This window comes from Nomascus leucogenys, chromosome 1a, assembly GCF_006542625.1.
Source record: "Nomascus leucogenys isolate Asia chromosome 1a, Asia_NLE_v1, whole genome shotgun sequence".
Lineage (NCBI taxonomy): Eukaryota > Metazoa > Chordata > Mammalia > Primates > Hylobatidae > Nomascus > Nomascus leucogenys.
In genome coordinates, this window is record NC_044381.1 from 90,595,640 (window position 1) to 90,620,098 (window position 24,459).

General features: G+C 46.3%; 2 protein-coding genes across 5 annotated transcripts in view; one reads left to right on the forward strand and one right to left on the reverse strand.

The window, feature by feature from the left end:
- The window catches only part of HEATR4 (HEAT repeat containing 4), a 57,681-nt gene that overhangs the window by 31,874 nt on the left and 1,348 nt on the right, over positions 1–24,459 (reverse strand). For 2 of the 3 annotated variants that reach the window (XM_030813082.1, XM_030813090.1), the window contains exons 1-5: positions 11,410–13,127; positions 9,991–10,178; positions 8,173–8,313; positions 3,671–3,874; positions 1,643–1,786 (exon numbers count right to left, since the gene is read on the reverse strand). In XM_030813082.1, the coding sequence (XP_030668942.1) occupies positions 1,643–1,786; positions 3,671–3,874; positions 8,173–8,313; positions 9,991–10,178; positions 11,410–12,290 (1,558 nt within the window). In that variant the 5' untranslated portion in view covers positions 12,291–13,127. Of the gene's footprint in view, positions 1–1,642; positions 1,787–3,670; positions 3,875–8,172; positions 8,314–9,990; positions 10,179–11,409; positions 13,128–24,459 lie in introns of those variants that run through there. The other variant, XM_030813085.1, reaches the window with a different exon arrangement.
- Positions 1–24,459, forward strand: part of RIOX1 (ribosomal oxygenase 1) — a 49,611-nt gene that overhangs the window by 19,655 nt on the left and 5,497 nt on the right. The window contains exon 3 of one of the 2 annotated variants that reach the window (XR_004030123.1): positions 11,508–11,536. The exons of the other annotated variant lie outside the window; for it this stretch is intronic. The gene's annotated coding sequence lies outside the window, so the exon portion shown is untranslated. Of the gene's footprint in view, positions 1–11,507; positions 11,537–24,459 lie in introns of those variants that run through there. 2 annotated transcript variants of the gene reach the window in all.

Genomic DNA, 24,459 nt, shown 5'->3' on the forward strand with positions numbered 1-24,459 from the left:
CAGAAGAATATGGGACAGGAGCATAGTTTGTCAACAGGGCAGCAGCATCAGGCATCCCTATTGGCTGGAGTGTTTTTGTTTTTGTTTTTGTTTGAGATAGAGTTTTTGCTCTGTTGCCCAGGCTGGAGTGCAATGGCACAATCTTGGCTCACTGCAACCTCTGCTTCCTGGGTTCAGGAGATTCTTCTGCCTCAGCCTTCCGAGTATCTGGGACTACAGGCACCTGTCACCATGCCTGGCTAATTTTTGTATTTTTGGTAGAGATGAAGTTTCACCATGTTGACCAGGCTGGTCTTGAACCCTTGACCTCAGATGATCCACCCGCCTTGGCCTTCCAAAGTGCTGGAATTACAAGCGTAAGCCACCATGCCTGGCCTTGGCTGGAGTTCTTGAGGCTGTCTTGAGCATTCCACAGAGTCTTGGGGACAGCACAGGAACATATTGTTTATTCACTGGGTGAATTTATGCTTTACAGGAACTAATATCTCTTATAAAAACTCCATAGACACAATTCTAGGGTCCACAAAGGGCCTGCCTGTTATAAGTTACAATATCCAGGGAGGCCCAAACTATGGTGTCCCTATCAAGTATTTATATTTCACTTATAGCTCTTCTCAGTCCCAATGTAATTTATCAAACAGGGTTTATATCATAACCAATGTTGCCTATAAAGATAGTTCTTATCAGGTTTTTAGGGGAACAGGTGGGCATTTAACTGAAGTTCAAATTCTCAAGTAGGAAGGGGAAAGGTTTGTTATCCCTTTGTCTACCACTAGTCTCGTTTTATAGATAGGGAATTTGAAGCTCAGAGAGGTTAGCTGACTGCCCAAGGAGTGGCACAGCTGAGCCTGTGAATCATATTTTAAGATTTTGTCAGGTGCGGTGGCTCATGCCTGTAATCCCAGCACTTTGGGAGGCTGAGGTGGGTGGATCACTTGAGGTCAGGAGTTCAAGACCAGCCTGGCCAATATGGTGAAACCCCATCTCTACTAAAAATACAAAAAAATGAGCTGGGCATGGTGGCATACGCCTGTATGTAGTCCCAGCTACTCGGGAGACTAAGGCAGGAGAATTGCTTGAACCTGGGAGGTGGAGGTTGCAGTGAGCAGAGATCGCGCCACTGCACTCCAGCCTGGGTGACAGAGCAAGACTCTGTCTCAAAAATAAATAAATAAATAAATAAATAAATAAATAAATAAAATAAAAAAGAATGGGATCTTGGCTGGGCACAGTGGCTCACGCCTGTAATCCCAGCAGTTTGGGAGGTTAAAGTGGGAGGATTACTTGAGGCCAGGAGTTCACGACTAGCCTGGTCAACGTAGCAAGACACAGTCTCTACCAAAAAAAAAAAAAACAAAAACAAAAAAGAATGGGCTCTTCAAGGTGGGAAATGTTAACTTCTCTGCAGGCCACTGAGCAAACAAAAGGTGATGAAATGTAGTTCAAAAATTACTGGACTAGAAGTCTGGAATTTTAATCTCATCTCTATTGCTGATAAGCATGTATATATAGGCCAGTCTCTAAGTCTTGGTTTCTACATTTGTAAAATGATCTCAGAGAAGCCCTGGGTCTCTATCAGTTCAGATGTTCCATGGCTTTATGAGTTGCTTATGTTCTCAAGCAGTTCAGCTTTGGCTCTCACCTGAGTCTCTCTGGCTGGTGGCAAGCCGGGGCCGTTCCAAAGCAGCTGTGGCACATGTGGTGATAGCTTTGATCCGAACATCATCATGCAGGTCTCCCAAGCTCCGAAGCAGGTTCTCTACTGTCTCATGGTGCCACTCTATGACTGAGCCGCAGTGACAGAAATGAAAAGAGAACCACCTGGTTAGGGTTAGATATTGTGCTGCAGGCAGGTGACAAGAAGTCTGCCCTTCACCCAGAATAATTCAAGCAAAACATTAGCTCAGAAGAATAAAGGGCCCAGAGATGGGGTCTTTAGGGAGTTATTTCTCTGATGATCCATGTAGCCTCTCAAGTAGGTTCCCAGACAAAACTTCTCCCAACCCCATCGTATCTATCTCTCTTTCCTTAAATCACTTTTTGTTGTAACCATCTGGGAAATAAAAGTGACAATAAAACAAAGTAGTTAAGAGTACTTTGTTTTCAGACATACCTGGTTTGGGATCACAGTTATTAGCTGTGTGACTGTGGATAAGTTACTTAACCCTGAGCCTGAGATTTCTTATTTGTAATATGTAATATAGGCGTAATACTAGAACCCACATATTGAGTTATTCTTAGTGTTAAATGAGTTAACGAGACAAAGTGTTTAGCAAAATGCCTGACGAAATAATGAAGGTTCAATAAATGTTAATTATTGTGGTTTTCCTTAGGTTCTTTGTCTTTGAGGGTACTTCCATTTGGCTTTCAACATCTTCCTCATTTTAGTTGCTAACTACTCTTTTGGCAGGTATCAAACTTTTATTTCAAAGCTCCTACTATCTGTAGGTGCTTCCTTCAGTCTTTTTTGTTGTTGTTTATCTGATCCAGTTTATCTAATGGATTGCCTCTCTTTTTCCTGCACTAACTAAGCTTGTCTATCATGTTCTGAAAGCTGGCAGCTATTGAGTTCTCAAATACCATAGCTTTCAACAGTCCTTGCCAGGCCATTACTTTGTCCCAGGCACTCAGACTTCTACTGTCCTATCTTTGAAGGCAAAGTAGGTATAGGATAGCCCCAACTCTACGAATGAATTTTGGAGAGGGGTTGCTGATACTACAGTCAACTACGACATGGACAATAGTTGGACAGCATATTTTGTTCTTCCCTTCATGCATCATTTACTGAGCATAAAGTTTGGAAATCAATAAGATAGGGTTGCCTGGGTGCAGTGGCTTATGCTTGTAATCCCAGCACTTTGGGAGGCCAAGGCGGGGAGATCACCTGAAGTCAGGAGTTCGAGACCACCCTGGTCAACATGGTGAAACCCTGTCTCTACTGAAAACACAAAAATTAGCCAGACATTGTGGCACATGTCTGTAGTCCCAGCTACTCGGGAGGCTGAGGCAGGAGAATCGCTTGAACCTGGGAGGTAGAGGTTGCAGTGAGCCAAAACAAGTGCCATTGCACTCCAGCCTGGGCAACAGAGTGAAATTCCATCTCAGAAATAAGAAAAGGGGGGCTGGCACGGTGGCCAAGGCGGGCAGATCACCTGAGGTCAGGAGTTTGAGACCAGTCTAGTCAACATGGTGAAACCCCATCTCTACCAAAAATACAAAAAGTTAACCAAGTGTGGTGGCGGGTGCCTGTAATCCTAGCTACTCAGGAGGCTGAGGCAGAAGAATCACTTGAAACCAGGAAGCAGAGGTTGCAGTAAGCTGGGATCCCGCCATTGCACTCCAGCCGAGGCAACAAGAGCGAAACTAAGTCTCAAAAAAAAAAAAAAAAAAAAAAAGATAAGGTCCCTGCCTCTGAAGTCTGCAGTGTAATAATGAGTTTCCACAAATTACCGAAGTAATACCCACCCATGCAAAAAGCACCCAGATATATGTCAACTGAAGTTCATCTAACACCCAGTGTGTGAAAGGCTCTTGTCTAGCCTTAATGAGGCAACCAGATTTTTACATTTCACAAAGCAGGGATGGATTTTTCAAAGACTGAGAAAGCCTAGTCCCAGATGAGAACCACTTCTCACAAACATACAGTATCACAGGACCTCCCTTCACTCACTCAGAGCCCAGGCAGTCTTCCATTCCTTCATCATCCTCCGCAGGGCCACCAGTTCCCAGGTCACATCCTCCTGCAGTGATTTTGCCTGCTTCTTCAATCTCCTGGTCTTAATAGGCACATCCTTCTCACCCACCTGCAGCAGCATATCCTTGGCGGGGGTGGGCAAAGCAGTCCAGCGCAGGGCTCCTTGCACGGGTCTGCAAGCTGTGCAACGTGGCAGTGTGAGGTCTTTTCACCCCACTGCCTTAGGCCCTGCCACACAGTGGCCCCAGCTTGCATCCCATTCCTATTCCTGACTAGTACCAAAGCAAAACAAAACCCTCAAGAGTGAATTTCTCCATGATTATATGGGGAACTGAGTACAAGTACACAGGGAATTATGGAAAGTACTGACTGCAGACATGGTAAGCCATGATGATGATGGGGGCGAGAGATTTGTGGGGGGAAACTGAGATATCTACAAACCTTTCTATAAGTTTAAAGGTTATCTTTAGGAACCTAAATCTTTAGGAACATAAATATGTTTATACATAACGAGATTTGCTCATAAAATTCAATATTTGATACGTTGCAATTTAGTGTCATTGGCCATTATTTCTAAAGTATTAAGTTTTCCTTTTAATGTTTTTAATTTGGGGAGAGTAATAGTGCTATAAGCTGTGAAATTTTAAAGATTTTAACATCTGAGTTTTTCCTCATGACAACAGAAATTTGAGAACAGAAGAAACCATAAATATTAGATATAGTTAGAAAAGCTATAGTTGGCCGGGTGCAGTGGCTCATGCCTGTAATCCCAGTACTTTGAGAGGCCAAGGTGAGCAGATCATGAGGTCAGGAGATCGAGACCATCCTGGCTAACACGGTGAAAACCCCGTCTCTACTAAAATACAAAAAATTAGCCGGGCATGGTGGCATGTGCTTGTAGTCTCAGCTACTTGAGAGGCTGAGGCAGGAGAATCACTTGAACCTGAGAGGCGGAGGTTGCAGTGAGCTGAGATTGCGCCACTGCATTCCAACCTGGACGACAGAGTGAGACTCCATTCTCAAAAAAAAAAAAAAAAAGCTATAGTTACATTTTCTGAAAATGTTTTTCATGGTGTCAAATTTAGAAAGCCTCTTTCTCAGAAAAAAAGCTGTATGGAGAAGGGGAAGGGAAAATGATAAAAACATTTCCAGGTGTACTAAATTCATTATTCACACTGCCTATTAGTCTTATGTTCTAATCAGTCACTATCAGCCGTTTCTGTTTTTTTCCAAGATTTCATTCCAACTCTTAACCCCTTTAGATTTGTTCTGAATCAATTATTTCCTTTGAGCAAGGAAGACATAACATTTTTTTCTTCTAATGTAAAAAGAGTCCTGTGAGGCGGGGTGCAGTGGCTCATGCCTGTAATCCCAGCACTTTGGGAGGCCAAAGCGGGTAGATCACTTGAGGTCACGAGTTCGAGACCAGCCTGACCAACATGGTGAAACCCCGTCTCTACTAAAAATACAAAAATTTGCCAGGCGTGGTGGCGGGCACCTGTAATCCCAGCTGCTTGGGATGCTGAAGCAGAAGAATCACTTGAACTGGGGAGGTGGAGGTTGCAGTGAGCTGAGATCGCGCTCCAACCTGGCAACCTGGGTGACAAAGCAAGACTCCATCTCAAAAAAAAAAAAAGAGTCCTGAGACTCCAGGGCAGTTTAGCAAAGATGTGCATACAATGCATCTCTTCCAAAAGGTCCCCATCAGCTTGGACGTGCTGGGGGACTCAGCCACTCTGCTGAGGCCTCCCTCCTTTGTGGGGTAAGGTGTGTACAACTAGGAGCTGTGGAACCACCTCTGACAGGCCAGCTCACACTTTGCCATGTGACGCTCCCCGACTTCTCTCAGCCGATTTGAAATCCCTCCTGAAAAGATGAGAAGTAGCTGAATTAACCCCATTTCTCCTATATCCCTCTGCTCAAGGAGTTAAAATGGATTTGTGGTGAGCAAGTCTTAGATCTCTGATATTTAACCTCATAGGAATAAAAAATACAACTGCCAACTTTTACTTTAGTTCCAGTCCTTTGGGTTATAGCTGGATAGAAACACATCCACTAGCCACCTTCCACATCAACAGTCATCTAAAGCCGGGGTCCCTAACCCCCAGGCCATGGGCCTGTACCAGTTCATGGCCTGTTAGGAACTGGGCCACCACAACAGGAGGTGAGCGGTGGGTGGGCAAGCATTACCGCTGAGCTCTGCCTCCTGTCAGATCAGCAGTGGCAATTAGAGTCACATAGCATGAACCTTATTGTGAACTGCACATGTGAGGGATCTAGGTTGCACACCCTTTATGATAATCTAATGCCTGATGATCTGAGATGGAACTGTTTCATCCTGAAACCATCCCCACCCCGCTGGTCTGTGGAAAAATTGTCTTCCACGAAACCAGTCCCTGGTGCCAAAAAGGTTGAGGACTGCCAATCTAAAGGGAGCACACAAAGTAATGACTCTTGACGGGGTACAGTGGCTCATGCCTATAATCCCAGCACTTTGTTTGGGAGGCTGAGGTGGGAGGATCGCTTCTGGCCAGGAGTTCGAGACCGGTCTGGGCAACATAGTGAGACCTTATCTCTAAAAAAGTTAAAAATTAGCTGGGTGTGGGGTGCACACCTGTGGCCCTGATCCTCCTGCATCAGCCTCGTGAGTGGCTGGGACTCCAGGTGCTTGCCACCATGCCCAACTAATTTTTGTATTTTTTTGTAGAGACAGGGTCTCACCTTGTTGCCTAGACTAGTCTGAAACTGCTAGGCTCAAGCAATCTGCCTGCCTCATCAAATTGTGTGGTTTAACAGGATTAATTTTATAGTATGTAAATTCAAGCTCAATAAAGCTGTTATTGAAAAAGAATCCCCTGGCTGGGAGAGTGGCTCATGCCTGTAGTTCCAACACTTTGGGAGTCTGAAGAGGGTGCATCACTTGAGCCCAGAAGTTTGAAATCAGCCTGGGCAACACAGCGAGACCTTGTCTTTACAAAAATTAGCTGGGTATAGTGGTGTGCACCTGTAGTTCCAGCTACTTGGGAGAGTGAGGTGGAAGGATTGCTTGAGCTCAGGAAGGTAAAGGCTGCAGTGAGCCATGATTGTACCACTGTGCTCAGCCTGCGAAACAGAGTGAGACCCTGTCAAAAAAAAAAAAAAAAAAAAAAAGAAGAAAAGAGGGAGAGGGAAGGGGAGGGGGAGGGGGAGGAGAGGAGAGAGGAGAGGGAGACAGGAAGGAAGGAAAGGGAGAAGGAAAGGGAGGAAAAAAAGGAAAGAAGGGAGGAGAAAAGAAAAAGGCTGGGCACAGTGGCTCACGCCTGTAATCCTAGCACTTTGGGAGGCCAAGGTGGACAGATCACGAGGTCAAGAGATCGAGACCATCTTGGCCAACATGGTGAACCCCATCTCTACTAAAAATACAAAAATTAGCTGGGCGTGGTGGCACGCACCTGTAGTCCCAGCTACTCGTGAGGCGGAGGCAGGAGAATAACTTGAACCCAGGAGGCAGAGGTTACAGTGAGCCGAGATCACGCCACTGCACTCCAGCCTGGGCGACAGAGCGAGACTTTGTCTCAAAAACAAACAAAGCCAGGTTGTGTGGAAATCCTGTGGCTGTCCACAGCTGTCTGGCAGGTACCTCCACAGCAGGCACAGAATGTGCCTGTGCCTCCAAGGGTAGTCTGAGCCCAGGAAAGGACTTCTTGCCAAGTGGATGCAAAGGCACAGCTAGCAGGCCAGGCAACGCTGTCAGCCAGGTGTAGTGGCATGCACCTGTAATTCCAGCTACCCTGGAGGCTGAGGCAGGGAAATTGCTTGAACCAGGAAGATGGAGGTTGCAGTGAGCAGAGATCACGCCACTGCACTCCAGCCTGGGCGACAGAGCAAGACTCTGTCTCCAAAAAAAGAAAGAAAGAAAAAAAAGGAATGGGTGACAACTGCTGTTAGTTTCTGCACACCACTGGGCCCATCTGAACAGTAATCCTACAAAGAGTCATGGGAAATAGAGTCTTGTGGAAGATGTGCACATTTTGTTTCATAAGCTAATTTCTTGGCCACCTTCTTTCCTCTTTGTCTTACAGAGTGAAGAATGATGAACTTGTGAAAGTTCAGGTATGGGTGGGCTGAGTGTGGAGTGGGAGGGTAGAGCCAGCTCAAGGGAAAAGGGCAGAATGCTGGGTCAGGAGTTTGATGCACTTGCCCTGTTAGCATTGAGATAGGAGCTGCCTTATTGGTAACTATTGGCCCTAAACCACTTGGTTATACCTAAGTTATATCAGATCTCAACTGATTGTATGTTCCTGTGAGGCTCTTCCTAGTTAGTTAGTATTTTATAATTTTGTGAGATTATTTTTAGTACGTAGAAAGGGGATTGCCTAGATGCTAATGGTGCTTCAGCCCATGAACTGGGAGCTCTAGGACATGAATCGTGGGTAATGATGGGAAGTAGCCACATTCCCGTTATTAACCCCTGCCTTCCCTGTTAGCTTCCTGCTTACGTGCTTCAGGAATTGCCTGGGCACTCCACTTTTCTGGCGTTTCAGGGAAGACCTTAGATAGCTGCTTGTTGTACCGATTTAGGTTTTCCAGGACAATCTGGTCTCTCTTTGCACCAATCTGGTGGATGATCTGGACTTCATCTGTGAACAGACAAAGAAACAATGAGTGCCCTATAACCTCCCTCTTTCCTTTCTCCCTGGGTTCCCAATCACCAGGATCAGACCCAACTTCCTTTTGCCCTAATCTAAGCCCCTAGGATCCATGACTGCCATACTCTGGGGCATCCCTTGAAGGTGGCCATTGCTTAGAAATATCACAGCAATAAATCACTATAGTGTCTGTGGGGAAAAAAAAAAATGTCATAGCTAGTCACCTCATTAGAGGCCTGGGAGCCAAGGATGGTGCTTTCCTTCCTAAGGCAGAACCTATGGCCGGGTGTGGTGGCTCACACCTGTAATCTCAGCACTTTGGGAGGCCGAGGTGGGTGGATCACATGGTCAGGAGTTCGAGACCAGCCTGGGCAACATTGTAAGACCCCCGTCTCTACAAAAAAATACAAAAATTAGCTGGGTACAGCTACTCGGGAGGCTGAGGCAGGAGAATCAATTGAGCCTGGGAGGTGGAGGTTGCAATGAAGATAGCACCACTGCACTCCAGCCTAGGCAATGGGAGTGAAACCGTTTCAAAAATAAGAAAAGAACCGGCTGGGCACCGTGGCTCACGCCTGTAATCCCAACACTTTGGGAGGCCGAGGAGGGCAGATCATAAGGTCAAGAGATTGTGACCATCCTGGCCAACATGGTGAAACCCTGTCTCTACTAGAAATACAAAAATTAGCTGGGCGTGGTGACGCATGCCTATAATCCCAGCTACTTGGGAGGTGGAGGCGGAGGTTGCAGTGAGCCAAGATTGTGTCACTGCACTCCAGCCTGGCGACAGAGCAAGACTCCGTCTCAAAAGAAAAGAAAACAAGAAAATAACCTATGTAACCACTTAGAGGCCTTATCCCTTATAAAAAGCTGGATACTAAAAAAGAGGCACCTGATTAATCCCATCAGTCATGAATACCTTAGAGTCATTTTGTTAAACACTTTGAGAAGACTTTCAGCTGCAGCAGTTTAGGAACAAGATGGGGCTTGGGAAGAAGAAACAGCTTGGAACACGAAGACCTAGATCGAGTATCCTGGAAGCCCAGGCATCTAAGGGACAGCAGTAGGGACGGGGAAGGTGGCGAACATTTACTGAACACCTTAAACAGACATTGGGCAAGAAGCATTACAGATGCTTTCTCATCTGCTCTACTCAAAGTGCATTTTTGTTAACATCACTTCACATATAAGGTACTTGTGGCTGAGAGGAATTATATAATTTACTGAAGGTTACTAAAAAAATACTGAGCCAGGATTTAAACCCAAATGTGCCTGACTCCAAAGCCCTGATTTTTTCCAACATAGCACCTTGGTGGGAGAATATCTCCAAGTGGAAGAATATCTTGAAGTGAGAGAAGGGAGAAGGGTGGACAGAGAAGAGATGGATTGTTCCCAAAGTCTTGCCTACTTTACAGTTCCACCCTTCATTGCCTCTTTAGTAAGATGGAGGGATAGAGAAAGCGGGGAGAGAGAGCAGTTCTCTCCCTGTTAGTTATCACTCCCCGACCCGACTCCTGTGCTAGTGTGGGTGCTGGGTCATGAACATGAAAACCTGGGTCATCCAGGGCCTCTTCTCCATACCCACAACTGTTTCCAGCCCCCAGCGATCTTCCACCTCCCTGGCCCATGTCCCCCTGGGCCCCTACCACAGGGGCCCAGCTCTATTACCAAAGTAAATCTCCTGTTCAAAGGTGTTGTCTGTGGAGTAGGCAAACTTTCCAGCTCGGGGAGTCACCTGGCGAAAGTAGCTCTGGGTTTGGGGCTGGGAGAGGCTCATCTTTTCATGGATATCCTCAGTGGTCTTATTGCCAGGCATGATTTCAACTGTCTCTGCTTGTTGGAAGTAACTGGGCAATCTTGGCAGGGGTGAGAAAGGAGGGAAAAGGGGGAGAGAGTAGGAGGTGATCCCCCTTTCCATTAAATCCACAGCTTGTTCCCTTTCCTCTTTAAGCTCAGCTCCTATACACGTGAGCATTGCAGAACACCAATGTTTAACTTTTAGCCTTGTCCCCATGGTGCCAGTTGAATGTGGAGCTGCCAGAAGGGCCTGTCTACAGCCGTCCTGCCTGGCTACTGAAGGATCCATGCCTCCTGCAGCCACCAAGCAGCAGGGCAGAGCGGCGGTGCTCCAGCATAACCCTTTTTTAACATTCGTACCCTTAGAGGCGGCATGGCCTTGGGGAAGGGATCCCACCTCCTTCGTCATCTCACTCTGTCTATTCTGTGTGTGGTTATTTAATGTCCTGCCACCTGGTGGTGGACAGGCTGTAAGTTCCTTAAAGGTACATATCTGTGTCTGTTTCTTTTACATTTTATTCCCAGCACTTTGCAGAGTACCTGGAAAGTAGCAAGAACATAATTTATATTTGTCCAATAAATGAATAAATAAATGGATCTCCACTGATTTTTAGTTCACTCTTGGAAATCAGGGATAGTGTAATAGCTCCAGTCTTCCCTCTAGCTATAAATGAGATGGAAGCAATCTAAGAAACATGCAGTCATCTTCTTCTCTCAGGTTGTCTGGTTCTCTGTCCTGCAGCTAGTCAGTTTTTGAGTCAGTGACACACTGGTTCATTATTCAGAGTGAGGCAGGACCAAACCTCAGTGCTATGAGGTTCCTGCCTTCCTCACTCCACCAAGGATACATTTCCGGGAGCACCTGTTTGGTAACTACACCAGCAGTCTGAGGGCAAAGTCTGCTGGAGAAGGTTGAGAACCAATCCCTTTAAGAGCAGTGGTTCCCAGCTGGGAATGACTTTGTCCCTCTTGGAGACATTTGGCAGTGTCTGAGACATCTTTGGTTGTCACAGCTAGGAGGTTGTGCTCTGGTGGGTATGAGCCAGGGATGCTGCTAGCATCCCATAATGAACAGGGCAGCTCCCACAACAAAAATTATCCAACCCAGAATGTCAGCAGTGCAGATGGAGAAACCTTACTTTGCAGAGCTCTCAGAGAGCAGGCCGGGGGTGGAGAACATGAAGTTGATGGGAGAGTGCATTCTGAAATCGGGAGTGTGAGTCCACCTGGGAGTCCCTAAAGGGGAGTCAGGGATTATCAAGGGTGCACTTGAGGCCCTGGCCAGTATACCTGTAGTAAACAGGAAGCAGCAGTTCTGGCTTCTTCTTTTCCTGTGGGGGCAGGATGACACTTTGATCCTCAAACTCTGCTGTCTCTTCTGCCTCCAGCTGTTTCAGGAGCTCCAGGTCACTGGCAGAGGTAAGCTCATCCCGGATGTGACTCCAGTCGTACTGCTGGTGCAGGAAGCTCTGCCACTTGTTGGGGGATGCCCCAGGCCTTTGAGGACGCTTGTTCTGGATCCATCGGGCTGTGCGCTTGTTCAGCTTTTCCAGCACAGTGGCCTCCCACGCTCTGGCCTCCTCCTCAGGAGGCAGAAGCCAGGCCTCTTTTTCCTCCAGGTTCACATCTGGAGAAGGTGGCTGACCCAGCATATCTGGATGCATGCAGGGATGATGGATGAGAGGGCGGGGTGCTTCCCGGACGGTGCTGGCTGGCTTTGATTTCTTCAGCTTCTTTTCAGGATTGGCAGAGCTTTCTGTCTTCACAGCCAGGGAGGTGTCTCCTGTTAAGGGACTTGAGGAACCCAGGAACTTGAAGCTAACAGGTTTCTGAGGCCGGGCCTTCCTGATCCGGGGAGTATGGATGATGTCATTGGTATTGTAGAGGTGGTCAAAGTTGTACTGGTTATAAGGAATGCTGGGCAGTCCTCGCTGCCACACCACCTCCTGAGAGAAGGTAAGGTTTGCAGCAGCCATTTTCAAATATTGGCTCTTGCGGTGTAGACAGTACTGTGAGCTGAACAAGACCGTAGGCACACTGGAGACAGAGGCACACTCCTCCTTGCCTTTCAGTTTTGAGTAGTTTAAAATCATGCCCCATCCCAGCTGTGGGGGCAGTGACTGATAGAAGCAATGGGGGAGAAAGGTCTTTCCCTTCTGGGTCCTGGTCATACTGCGTCCCAGCAAATGCTTCCTTCCACACTGCCTGGCCTAGAGGCAAGGCCTGGAGATAAGACCTGGCACCTGTTAAGGGAATGGAAGGAACTGATGAGAACTCTAGAGCAGCAGAAATTGGTAGCCCATAACAGTTCAGAAAGAGAATAACTTGAAAAACAGATGGAAAGGGGATGGGGAAAAGCCATATGAGTTAGAAGAACAAAAGAAGAAAATTGTGCAACATCCTAAATATTTCGTGTATCAGACCCTTGTTTCTGGTTCTTACACTTGTTCCCAAAGCTCAGACCCTCATCTCCGTGTGAGGGATGACTGCTTTTCTGCAGTATCCCATGCTTCCAGTTTGTCTTTAAATGTTGCTTTCTTTCATTCAAAAGGCTTATAGCGTAAAGCTCAGACTATTCAGCATGGCATTCAGGGTTCTCCACGACTTTGGCCTCAGTTTATGACTTTTTCCTGGCATGTAACCTCTGCTTGAGCCAGTCCGGTCTCCTGGCTGTTCTCTGAGTATCCTCTCTCCACATAATGAAGCTTCCTTCTGTGTCCTCTACAAGAAATGGCCTTTCATACTTGACACAAATTCTATACAATTTCCAGGCCCAGCTCAATTTGTGCTGCTCCATAACTCTTTCTCGACCTATCCAGGCCACCAGGTCATACCCAAGTTTATAAATTCCTCCTGGTCTGTACCACTTACTTTATCTGTTAATCCTATGACACCTCGCATTGTTAAATATTTGAGACTCTAATTCCATTGCCCAGTGACCATGTCTCCCATCTCTTCTGTCTTTCAGAGTCATCCAGCACACCTATTGCTACATAGTTTTTATTGTTAAAATATTTAATAGCTGTAGGCCGGGCACAGTGGCTCACGCCTGTAATCCCAGCACTTTGGGAGGCTGAGGTGGGTGGGTCACCTGAGGTCTGGAGTTTGAGACCAGCCTGGCCAACATGGTGAAATCCCATCTCTACTAAAAATACAAAAAATTAGCCGGGCATGGTGGCATGTGCCTGTAATCCCAGCTACTTGGGAGACTGAGGCAGGAGAATCGCTTGAACCCAGGGTGGGGGAGATTGCAGTGAGCCAAGATCATGCCATTGCACACCAGCCTGGGCAACAAGAGCGAAACTCCATCTCAAAAAAAAAAAAAAAAAAAAAAAAAATATATATATATATATATATAAAATAGCTGTAACGTATTTTATCAAATAGGTAAATGGTTTTGACTCTTCATGAATTATTGGATGAGTTGTTTCCAGATTTTAGCTACCATGGCAAACACTGTAGATAACAAATGCTTAGATTTAATGTTAGTTTAGTTTTGTTTTGTTTTCCTTTTGAAGCATTCCCTTGGCCTAATAATGATAGTTTTGGAATAACCTTGCTGAGGGTTTTACATAGGAAGATATTATGATCTTCATTTCCTATTTTAAGAAGCTGAGGTTCAGAGAGGTAGGTAAATTGCTTCAGATCACATAGCCCGTAAGCAGAGGAGTCAGGTTTCAAACCTAGCCTACTAGATCACAACTCTGGAGCACTGAACCTCCGTGCCACACTGGCCTTGGCCCAAGCACCACTCCCTACCACTCACTTTGTTGGCCTTGCCTCTCCAAGGAGCAGGTAGCCCTCCTTATGTGTAAGGATGGAGGAGAGACCATTATTCCATATCTTTCTATCCTGCTAGTGTCAACTCCTGCCCTGCGTCCAAGGTGCCCATGCAGACCAGATCTGACTTGTTTCTCTTTCCTCCTTAACACCCAGCACATAGCCTCTCTCCCTAGGGCATGATTTCTCTTACTGTCTTCCATGTGTAAAAGTGACCGTATTGTATTTCTTTCTGTTGAGGGCAAGTTCCTTTTTTGTGTGTTTTTTTCTTTTGTTTTGTTTTTTTGAGACAGGGTCTTGTTCTGTCGCCCAGGCTGGAGTGCAGCACTGGCACGATCATAGCTCACTGCAGCCTCAACCTCCTGGGCCCAAGTAATCCTCCTACTTCAGCCTCCCAAGTAGCTGGGACTACAAGTGCCTGCAACACCACACCCAGCTATCTGTTTTTTATTTTTAATAGAGATGGGGTCTCACTATGTTGCCCAGGCTGGTCTCAAACTCCTAGGGTCAACAATCTGCCTGCCTCGGCCTCTCAAAGCGTTGGGATTACAGGTGTGAGCTACAGCGCTCAGCAAAGGCTCAACTTTCATCTAGATGCTATTAGGCCAGAATCAATAATCTCTCTCAAATTAAGTGACACATGACTAATATGCTGTCACTCCAGGATTTTTTGCACATAAGGCTAAATGTAATTGCTTCATCTCTTCACAACCATGAAGGCAACGTCTTCATGAAGGCAAGTTAAGAGAAACAGGGTGGTCACAAGATGATGTTTTCTTCTGAAACAGTGGCTATTCCCACTGGCTGAAAATGGAAAGACTGGAGCAAGATGGCCAAACAGACCCCTCCAGCGATTGTCTCCATGCAGGAACACCAAACTGAACAACTGTCCCCGCAAGAAAAGCACCTTTAGGCCGATGTGGTGGCTCACGCCTGTAATCCCAGAACTTTGGGAGGCTAAGGTGGGTGAATCACTTGAAGTCAAGAGTTCAAGACCGGCCTGGCCAACATGGAGAAACCCCATCTCTACTAAAAATACAAAAATTAGCTGGGCGTGGTGGTGGGGGCCTATAATCCCAGCTACTTGGGAGGCTGAGGCAGGAGAATCACTTGAATCTGGGAAGCGGAGGTTGCAGTGAGATGAAATGGTGCCACTGTGTTCCAGCCTGGGTGACAGAGTGAGACTCCTTATTTAAAAAAAAAAAAAAAAAGCATCTTCATAAGAAACAAAAAATCAGGTGAGTGATCACAGTACCTGGTTTTCACATCGTATCAAGAAAAGAGGCACTGAAGAGGGTGGGAAAGACAGTCCTGCATCGCCTATGCCCCCCTCCCTCACCCCTGGCACAACAGCTTGGAGAGAGAATCTGTGCATGTGGGGGAGGGAGAGGAGTGTGGGATTTTGCGTTGGAACTCACTGCTGCCCTGTCACAGGACAGCACTACACTGTGCAGAATTCTGCTGGCACCCACTGAGGACACATTTAGATCAGCTCTGGACCAGAGGAGAATCCTCAGGCAGAGTGGGACAGACCTGAGTCCCAGCTGGTTCTGCCACCAGCTGACCAAAGTGGCCTGGGGCCTTGAATACATATGAGTGACAATCAGGTCACAAGGAGTATATTCCTTAGGCAAACCCTGGAGATGCACTGGTCATGGAGGCAGGGGAATTTGGGTGTGTGTGACCCCGTGTGACACCAGCTGTGGTGGCCAAGGGAGTGCCTGCATCATTCCTCCCCCAACTCCAGACAGGGCAGCTCAGGGAGAGACTCCTTCTACTTGGGGAAAGGAGAGGGAAGAGTACTCAAGTTGCAAAAGTCCAGAAGACTTTAAGTAGCAACTCAGCCACAGGAAAATAAAGCACCAGGTAGAATCCTGAGGCTCCTGATTCCAGGCCTTTGCTCCTAAGCTACATTTCCAGACCTACCCTGTGCCAGAAGGGAATCCGCTGCTCTGATGGGTCAGATGTATCCTGGAGGATTCCCCACCTGCTGACTAAAGTGCCCTTGGGCTTTGAGTAAATATCAGTGGTAGCTAAGCAGTTATGGCCACAGGCCTTGGGCAGGATCCAATATTGTACTGGTCTGCAAAGCTTCAGGTGTGACCCAGTGCACTGCCATCTGTGGTGGCCACGGGAGTGCTCATGTCACCCCTCCCCCAACTCCAGGCAGCCCAGTGGGGAGAGAGATTCCTGACTGGGGGAAAGAGAAGAGAGAAACTGAGAGATGTTGCCTGGGTAACCAGGGAATTCTCCCTTATCTTACCCAAGGCCACCAAGGATCCAGGAGTATCCAGGAGTTGGCAACAGTTGTAGGGGTCATAGGCTTAGGGCATCCCCTGGTATACATCAGCTGCAGAGACCGCAAGCTTAAGTCACAACACTTAATCCCCTTTGAATATATAGAAAGCCTTCTCAAGGAGGATGGGTACAGATAAGTCCAGACTGTAAAGACTGGAATAAATACCTAACTCTTCAATGTCCAGACATTGATGACCATCCACAAGCATCAAGAACATCCAGGAAAACATTATTTCACCAAATGGACTAAATAAGGCACCAGTGACCAATCCAGGAGTGACAGAGATATGTGACCTTTCCAGACAAGGAATTCAAAATAGTAGTCTTGAAGAAGCTCAGACTTCGAGATAACACAGAGAAGGAATTCAGAATTCTATCAGAAATTTCAAAAAGAGATTGAAATAACAAAAATCAAGCAGAAAGGCTACTCTGCCTATGGAGTAGCCATTCTTTTGTTTCTTTACGTCTCTAATAAACTTGCTTTCACTTTGCAAAAAGAAAAAAAAATCAAGCGTCACTTCTAGAGCTGAAAAATTAAGTCGACTAAAAAATGCATTGGAGTCTCTCAACAGCAGAATTGGTCAAGCAGAAGAAAGAATTGGTGAGCTTGAAGACAGGTTATATGCAAATACACAGTCAGGGCTGGGCAGGATGGCTCATGCCTGTAATCCCAGCACTTTGAGAGGCCAAGGTGGGTGGATCACCTGAGGTCAGGGGTTCAAGAGCAGCCTAGCCAACATGGCGAAACCCCATCTCTACTACAAATACAAAAAATTAGCTGGGCATGGTGGCAGGTGCCTGTAATTCCAGTGACTAGAGAGGCTGAGGCCGGAGAGTTGCTTGAACCTGACAGGCAGAGGTTGCCACCGCACTCCATCCTGGGTAACAAGAGCGAAACTCCATCTCAAAAAAAAAAAAAAGTGATTTAGGATGTCCCCAGATAAATGCCCTTTAGCCTGTGACATAAAGAATCTTTAGTTACAATGCAAACATCCCAGAAAGAATACCATATTATCATTATCAATTATTAGAAATTCTTAAGGAGGCTGTGCGCGGTGGCTCACGCCTGTAATCCCAACACTTTGGGAAGCTGAGGTGGGCAGATCACCTGAGGTCAGGAGTTTGAGACCAGCCTGGCCAACATGGCGAAACCCTATCTCTACTAAAAATATAAAAAATTAACCGGGTGTGGTGGCGGGCACCCATAATCCCAGCTACTCAGGAGGCTGAGGCAGAATCGCTTGAAGCTGGGAGGCGGAGGTTGCAGCGAGCCAAGATCGCGCCACTGGACTCCAGCCTGGAGGACGAGCGAAACTTCGTCTCAAAAAAAAAAAAAAACTTAAGGAATACTTATTATCTAATATGATGGCTTATTAAGAAGGAAGGGAACACATGGTAGGTCTGTTTTGAAAAGGAATGGGGACAGAACAAAATATTATGAGGTCTGATCAAAAGAGGCTTGTTCTGGCTTGTCTTTGTCTTGGAGTCACGGGAAAGGTGAAGGCCAAATTCTGCACTTCCCAGTCATGTTACCTTGGGCAAATAATTTAAAATCTGTAGTTTGCCAATCTGAAAATTGAGTCTGATACCTGTTCTAATTTGGTGTTGATTGATATGAAGCTCAAAATTAGAAACATGTATGAAAGTTCTTTGCAAACTAAAATATATGTGTGAGGAATTGTTATTATTAGTTTAGAGGATGGACTGTTGTCCTTAGAAGGCAAGTCTCTGGGTCCTACAGTTAGATGCACTGAGCGCTTCGGGAAGAATTTAGGGGTATAGGGTACTCAGCAATTAGAAGGTGCTTAGAGAAGGAAGAAAGGACTTATTAATGGAGTTTGGAGGCTCCTTATTATCTAAACTTACACATTACGTGACCAGCATTATGAGGCAGCACCCCACTCCCAACAAATAGCCCTCTAGAACCAAAAGCAGAGTGGCAGGTCCTGGGTCCTTTTGTACACAGCATAAAAAAGTCAATCGGCCGGGCATGGTGGCTCATGCCTGTAATCCCAGCACTTTGGGAGGCTGAGGTGTGTGGATCATCTGAGGTTAGGAGTTTGAGACCAGCTTGACCAACATGGTGAAACTCTGTCTCTACTAAAAATACAAAAAATTAGCCAGGCATGGTGGTGCATGTCTGTAATCCCAGCTACTCGGGAGGCTGAGACAGGAGAATTGCTTGAACCCAGGAGTCAGAGGTTGCAGTGAGCCAAGCTCATGCCACTGCACTCCAGCCTGGGCAACAGAGTGAGACTGTCTCCAAAAAAAAAAAAAAATTAAGTCAATCCTGGCATAACTGCAGACCAGGCCCTGGAATGAGCAACCCACCAGCATTATCTGCATTTCTAGGAACTTGGGCTAGAACGGTAGGAATGGGGTTGGAAGGGTTAGGCCACATGCCTGTAGTTAAAACCTGATGAACTTCCTAAATCCCCAACTGGAAAACGTAGGAGTTGGACTAAATTCCTCTCCTGCCTCTAATATTTTATGAATACAGAACTCAACTCAAAATGGGTAGTATCTCAGAGATTCCAAATTTAGTTCTACTTTTCTGTTTGCTTATCAGTCGCTTACCCTCACCCTCTGGTCTGATACCTTTATCCTGTACAAGTGGTCAAAGTAGGTTGAGTAATGTGTGCTAATAGGAGTAATATCTTGCATTCTCCCTTGTTATTAAAATAGAGGAAACTGCCTTGAAAGAAAAGACGAAAAAGCAGTAAGCCTTAGTATCAGTATCTTCTGAAAGCTTTAAAAAAATAATACTCTCATCTCTACCAACAGATTTTGATTCTGAAGTTCTGAGGTGGAGTCCAAGAGTGTGCAGTCAGCTTCTGGAGTGGTGTTTGTTAGATATAGTTTTTTGTTTATTTATTTATGTTTGAGACAGGGCCTCACTGTCACCCAAGCTGGAGTGCGGTGGCACAGTCATGGCTCACTGCAGCCTTGCCTCCCAGGCTCAAGCAATCCTCCTGCCTCAGCGTCCCCAGTAGCTGGGACCACAGGTGCCCACCACCATGCCTGGCTAATGTTTTAAAACTGTTTTTTGTAGAGACAGGGTCTTACTATGTTGTCCAGGCTGGTTTCAAACTCCTGGACTCAAGCGATCTTCCTGCCTTGGCCTCCAGAAATGCTGGGACTGTGCCTGGAATAGATATGGGTAACGAACCTTTTACATCAGACTCTTGTGTCCTACTCCTAGAATGTTGATTCAGTAGCCTGCAAGTGAGGCCTAGAAATCTGCATTTTCACAAGCTCTCAGGTTTAATACACATTATATTTAAAGAAAGCACAGCCCAAAGGGTGTCAGTGGGGTGTATGAAGGAAGCCTGGTGAGTGGGGAGAGTGGGATTAGGGAACAGCTGCTTAACCTGGCTTGTTTCAAATCCCCCTTTCTCCCTTTTTGCCCTCAAAAAGTTCCCCTCATTTTTTCCCCTCTACTTTCTAATTTCTCGCCATGCACTCACACAGCTATACGGCTATCTCCAGAGATTACTCTGGAAACTCTGCTATAAAGATGACCTGGTCTAATGCCTTGATTTTTTTTTTTTTTTTTTTTTTTTGAGACAGGGTCTCACTCTCCTGGAGTACAGTGCCACAATCATGGCTCACTGCAGCCTTGACCTCCTGGGCTCAAGCAGTCCTCCCACATAGCTGGGAGTATAGGCACGTAGCACCACTCTCGGTTAAATTCGTTTTTGTTTTTTTGTAGAGATAGAGTCTCTCTATGTTGCTCAGGCTGGTCTTGAACTCCTGGACTCAAACGATCCTCCCACCTTGGCCTCCCAAAATGCTGGGAATACAGGCATGAGCCACTGCACCAGGCCTAATGTCCTGATTTTATAAATCCCAAAACTGGGACCCAGAGAGAAGAGACATCATTAAGATCACCCTACTGGTTGGTATCTGAAGTAGTACTGACCCTTTTGACACCTAATCCAAAGTTTTTTCAGCTACCTCAGGTTGCCTCTCATCTTCCAGCTGACACCATCCAGCACCTTTCAGATACTGGCAAAGGAGCAGTGTTTCAAAATTACTTTCCAAATGGCCTCCTACAAGGCAGTCCTCAGAGAGAAGCAAGGTTCTGCATCTTAAGCCTTCCTTGGTTTCTTAGGTTCCAAAGCTGTTTCTATCAGTCTCCAAGCAGCCAGCTCTTTAGAATTCCATGAGTCTAGTCAGAGAACTTGTGGGTTCAGTCGGGGATATCTTCAACTATTTATTAAATTTCCTTCTTTGTAAACTGAGCTTTGAGAAATTGCATCTTATTATTTATTGAATGGTGGTTTCATGGAGTTTTTGGTCTTTTTTTTTCTTTTCTTCTTTTTTGAGAGGGAGTCTCACTCTGTCACCCAGGCTGGAGTACAGTGGTGCAATCTCGGCTGACTGCAACCTCTGCCTCCCAGGTTCAAGCAAGTCTCCTGCCTCAGCCTCCCATTACAGGCCACACCACCATGCCCCACTAATTGTTGTACTTTTAGTAGAGATGGGGGTTTCACCATATTGGCCAGGCTGTTCTCGAACTCCTGACCTCAAGTGATGCGCCTGCCTTGGCCTCCCAAAGTGCTGAGATTTGCAACTGTGAGCCACTGCACCCAGCCTCTTGGTCATTCTTTGAAAAATAAACCTCACCCAGGCTTGATGGCTGACACCTGTAATCCCAGCACCTTGGGAGGCTGAGGCGCGTGGATCACCTGAGGTCAGGAGTTAGAGACCAGCCTGACCAACATGGTGAAACCCCGTCTCTACTAAAAATAGAAAACTTAAAAAGAAAATCAGCTGGGCCTGGTGGCGCATGCCTGTAATCCCAGCTACTCGGGAGGCTGAGGCAGGAGAAACGCTTGGACCCAGGAAGCAGAGGTTGCAGTGAGCCAAGATCAGGCCATTGCACTCCAGCCTGGGCGACCAGAGTGAAGCGCAGTCTCAAAAAATAAAAATAAAAATACCCTCTAGGCCGGGCGCGGTGGCTCACGCTTGTAATCCCAGCACTTTGGGAGGCCGAGGCGGGCAGATCACGAGGTCAGGAGATCGAGACCACGGTGAAACCCCGTCTCTATTAAAAATACAAAAACTTAGCCGGGCGTGGTGGCGGGCGCCTGTAGTCCCAGCTACTCGGAGAGGCCGAGGCAGGAGAATGGCGTGAACCCGGGAGGCGGAGCTTGCAGTGAGCCGAGATTGCGCCACTGCACTCCAGCCTGGGCGACAGAGCGAGACTCCGTCTCAAAAAAAAAAAAAAAAAAAAAATACCCTCTAGATGTGTGCAGCTCCATATTCTCCCACCACAGGGGTTTATAAATCCTGAGAAAGAGGCAAAGCAGGGAACACGTAACCACATAGCTCTGGCAGGCGTCAGATTACCAGGCTGATAGAACAGATGGTAAAGTAGAAGCTGTCCGTCGACTTTTCCATTCCCCTTTCAGCTCCTCCACTGCTACTTAATCTCCTTTGTCCACACAGTTCAATCCCATTTTCCCCGATCTCCAAATCCTGGCTAGATTATTGGCCATTAACACTAGCTTTTACAAGGAGACTCTTCAATCTTGTAGTTCTAGTAGTATAATTTCACACGTACAGAAATTCTTTAAGTCATAGGAGTCTTACAGATATGGAAATTCTGATCTTCAGGAGTCCTGTTGTGAAACAAACTAATTTATCCTGATAGCAGGAAAGATTTCCGGGCCTAAGGCTCTGTCTCGTTGACCCAGGTCATGCTATTCATTCAGGTGGTCCATCTCTTGGTTCCAGGCAAGACTGCTGCTGCTGACCAACCTGAATATGGACTTTAGCACTTGAGCTCAAGCTGCACTCAGACGGTTGGACCTCCATAAAAGAGCGAGAGGGTACGTTTTCTGGTATGAAAAATAAGGACTAGGCCAGGCGCTCTGGCTCACACCCATAATCCCAGCACTTTGGGAGGCCGAGGTGGGTGGATCACAAGGTCAGGAGATTGAAACCATCCTGGCTAACACAGAGAAACCCCATCTCTACTAAAAATACAAAAAAATTAGCCGGGTGTGGTGGTGGGCACCTGTAGTCCCAGCTACTTGGAGGCTGAGGCAGGAGAATGGTGTGAACCCAGGAGGTGGAGCTTGCAGTGAGCCGAGATTGGGTCACTGCACTCCAGTCTGGGCGACAGAGCGAGACTCCGTCTCAAAAAAAAAAAGAAAAGGTTAAAATGAGGCCATGCATGCCACAATCCCAGCACTTTGGGATGATGAGGTGGGAGGGTCACTTGTTTGGGAAGAGGAGGTGGGAGGATCCTTTGAACCCAGGAGTTGAAGGCTGCAATGAACTATCATGGTGCCATTGCACTCCAACCTGGGTGACAGAGCAAGACCTAGTCTCTAAAAAAATAAGAGTTAAGGCCAGACAAGGTGGCTCACGCCTCTAGTCCCAGCACTTTTGGAGGCTGAAGCGGGCAGATTACAAGGTCAGGAGTTTGAGACCAGCCTGGCCAACATGGTGAAACCCCGTCTTTACTAAAAATACAAAAATCAGCTGGCTGTGGAGGCACGTGACTGTAATCCCAGCTATTCAAGAGGCTGAGGCAGGAGAATCACTGGAACCCGGGAGCCAGAGGTTGCAGTGAGCTGAGATCAGACCACTGCACTCCAGCCTGGGCGACACAGCAAGACTCTGTCTTGAAAAAAAGAAAAAGAAAAAAAGAAACATGGCTGTGTGTAGTGGCTCTTGCCTATAATCCCAACACTCAGGGAGGCCAAGGCGGGAGGATTGCTTAAGCCCAGGAGCTTGAGACCAGGCAACATAGGGAGACCCTGTCTGTACAAATAATCTAAAAAATTAGCCAGGTGTGGTGGTGCATGCCTGTGATCCCAGGTACTCGGGAGGCTGAGGTGGGAGAACTGCCTAAGCCTGGGAGGTTGAGGCTGCAGTGAGCTATGATCGCACCACTGCACTGCAGCCTGGGTAACACAGTGAGACACCCCATCTTAAAAAACAAACAAACAAATAAATACTTGCATAAAACCACAAGGCTCAAGAAACAACAGTTTGAAGTAGTTAGATGTGCATGTTTTTTAATTTTCGTGTCTTATCTTTTCTGCTTTTTTTTTTTTTTTTAAGAGATGAGGTCTTGCTCTGTTGCCCAAGCTGGTATCGAATTCCTCCTGGGCTCAAGCAATCTCCTGCCTAGGCCTCCCTCCTAACAGCTGGAACTACAGGCATTCAGCTACTGGGGGAGTGTTTGACTAGTCTTTTTAAAAAATATGTTAATATCTTGGTAAAAAGTATATTTATACTGTTCTCTAACCTGCTTTTTTCATCAGTTTCATGGAAAAATGCTCATCATATATTCTTCTGCTATATAACTAAACTGCTTTCATTTATGACATCACAATTAAACTGGTAAAACCAAATTTATATTGCTAACTTGTTTCTAATTTTTTCTCTATTAAAATGATATGATTAGCATCCTTGTAGCCAAATATTTACACACAGTTATGAAGTTATACTTAAAACAAATTCCTAGTCGTGGAACTGTGAGTCAAAGAGAAGGGATCTTTTAAATATTTTTGCATAGATTGCCATGAAAAGGTCATACCAGTTTATACATCCACCAATATGAGTTTCTTTTCCAAATCTTCTTCAACATCCTGTGAGAGACAGTTAAAGCATAGTTGTTCAGAGCCCAGGCTTGAGAATCAGATTTCAAAGGTATGATCCCTCTCCCTTTTTCTTTTCTTTTTCATTATTTTTTTTTATTTTTTATTTTTTTATTTTTTGCCCAGGCAGCTGTGCAGTGGCGCCATCTCAGCTCACTGGAAGCACTGCATCCCGGGTTCACGCCATTCTCCTGCCTCAGCCTCCCCAGTAGCTGGGACTACAGGCACCTGCCACCATGCCTGGCGAATTTTTTGTATTTTTTTTTTTTTTTAGTAGAGACGGAGTTTCACTGTGTTAGCCAGGATGGTGTTGATTTCCTGACCTCGTGATCCGCCGGCCTCGGCCTCCCAAAGTGCTGGGATTACAGGCGCGAGCCACCACACCCGGTGCCTTTTTCTTTTTAGAGACAGGGTCTTATCCAGGTTGGTCTGAAACTCCTGGCCTTAAGCAACTCTGCCACCTCAGGCTTCAAGTAAACTGGGATTACAGGCGTGAGCCACCTCACCCAACTTCCACTTCCCAGCTGTATGATCTTCAGAAAATAAGTTAAATTCTCTGGGCCTTAATTTACTAATAGGGTTCTTGTAAGTATTAACAATTAGCTACTATTATTTACCTTCTTTAGTTCCTGAGACTTCTATG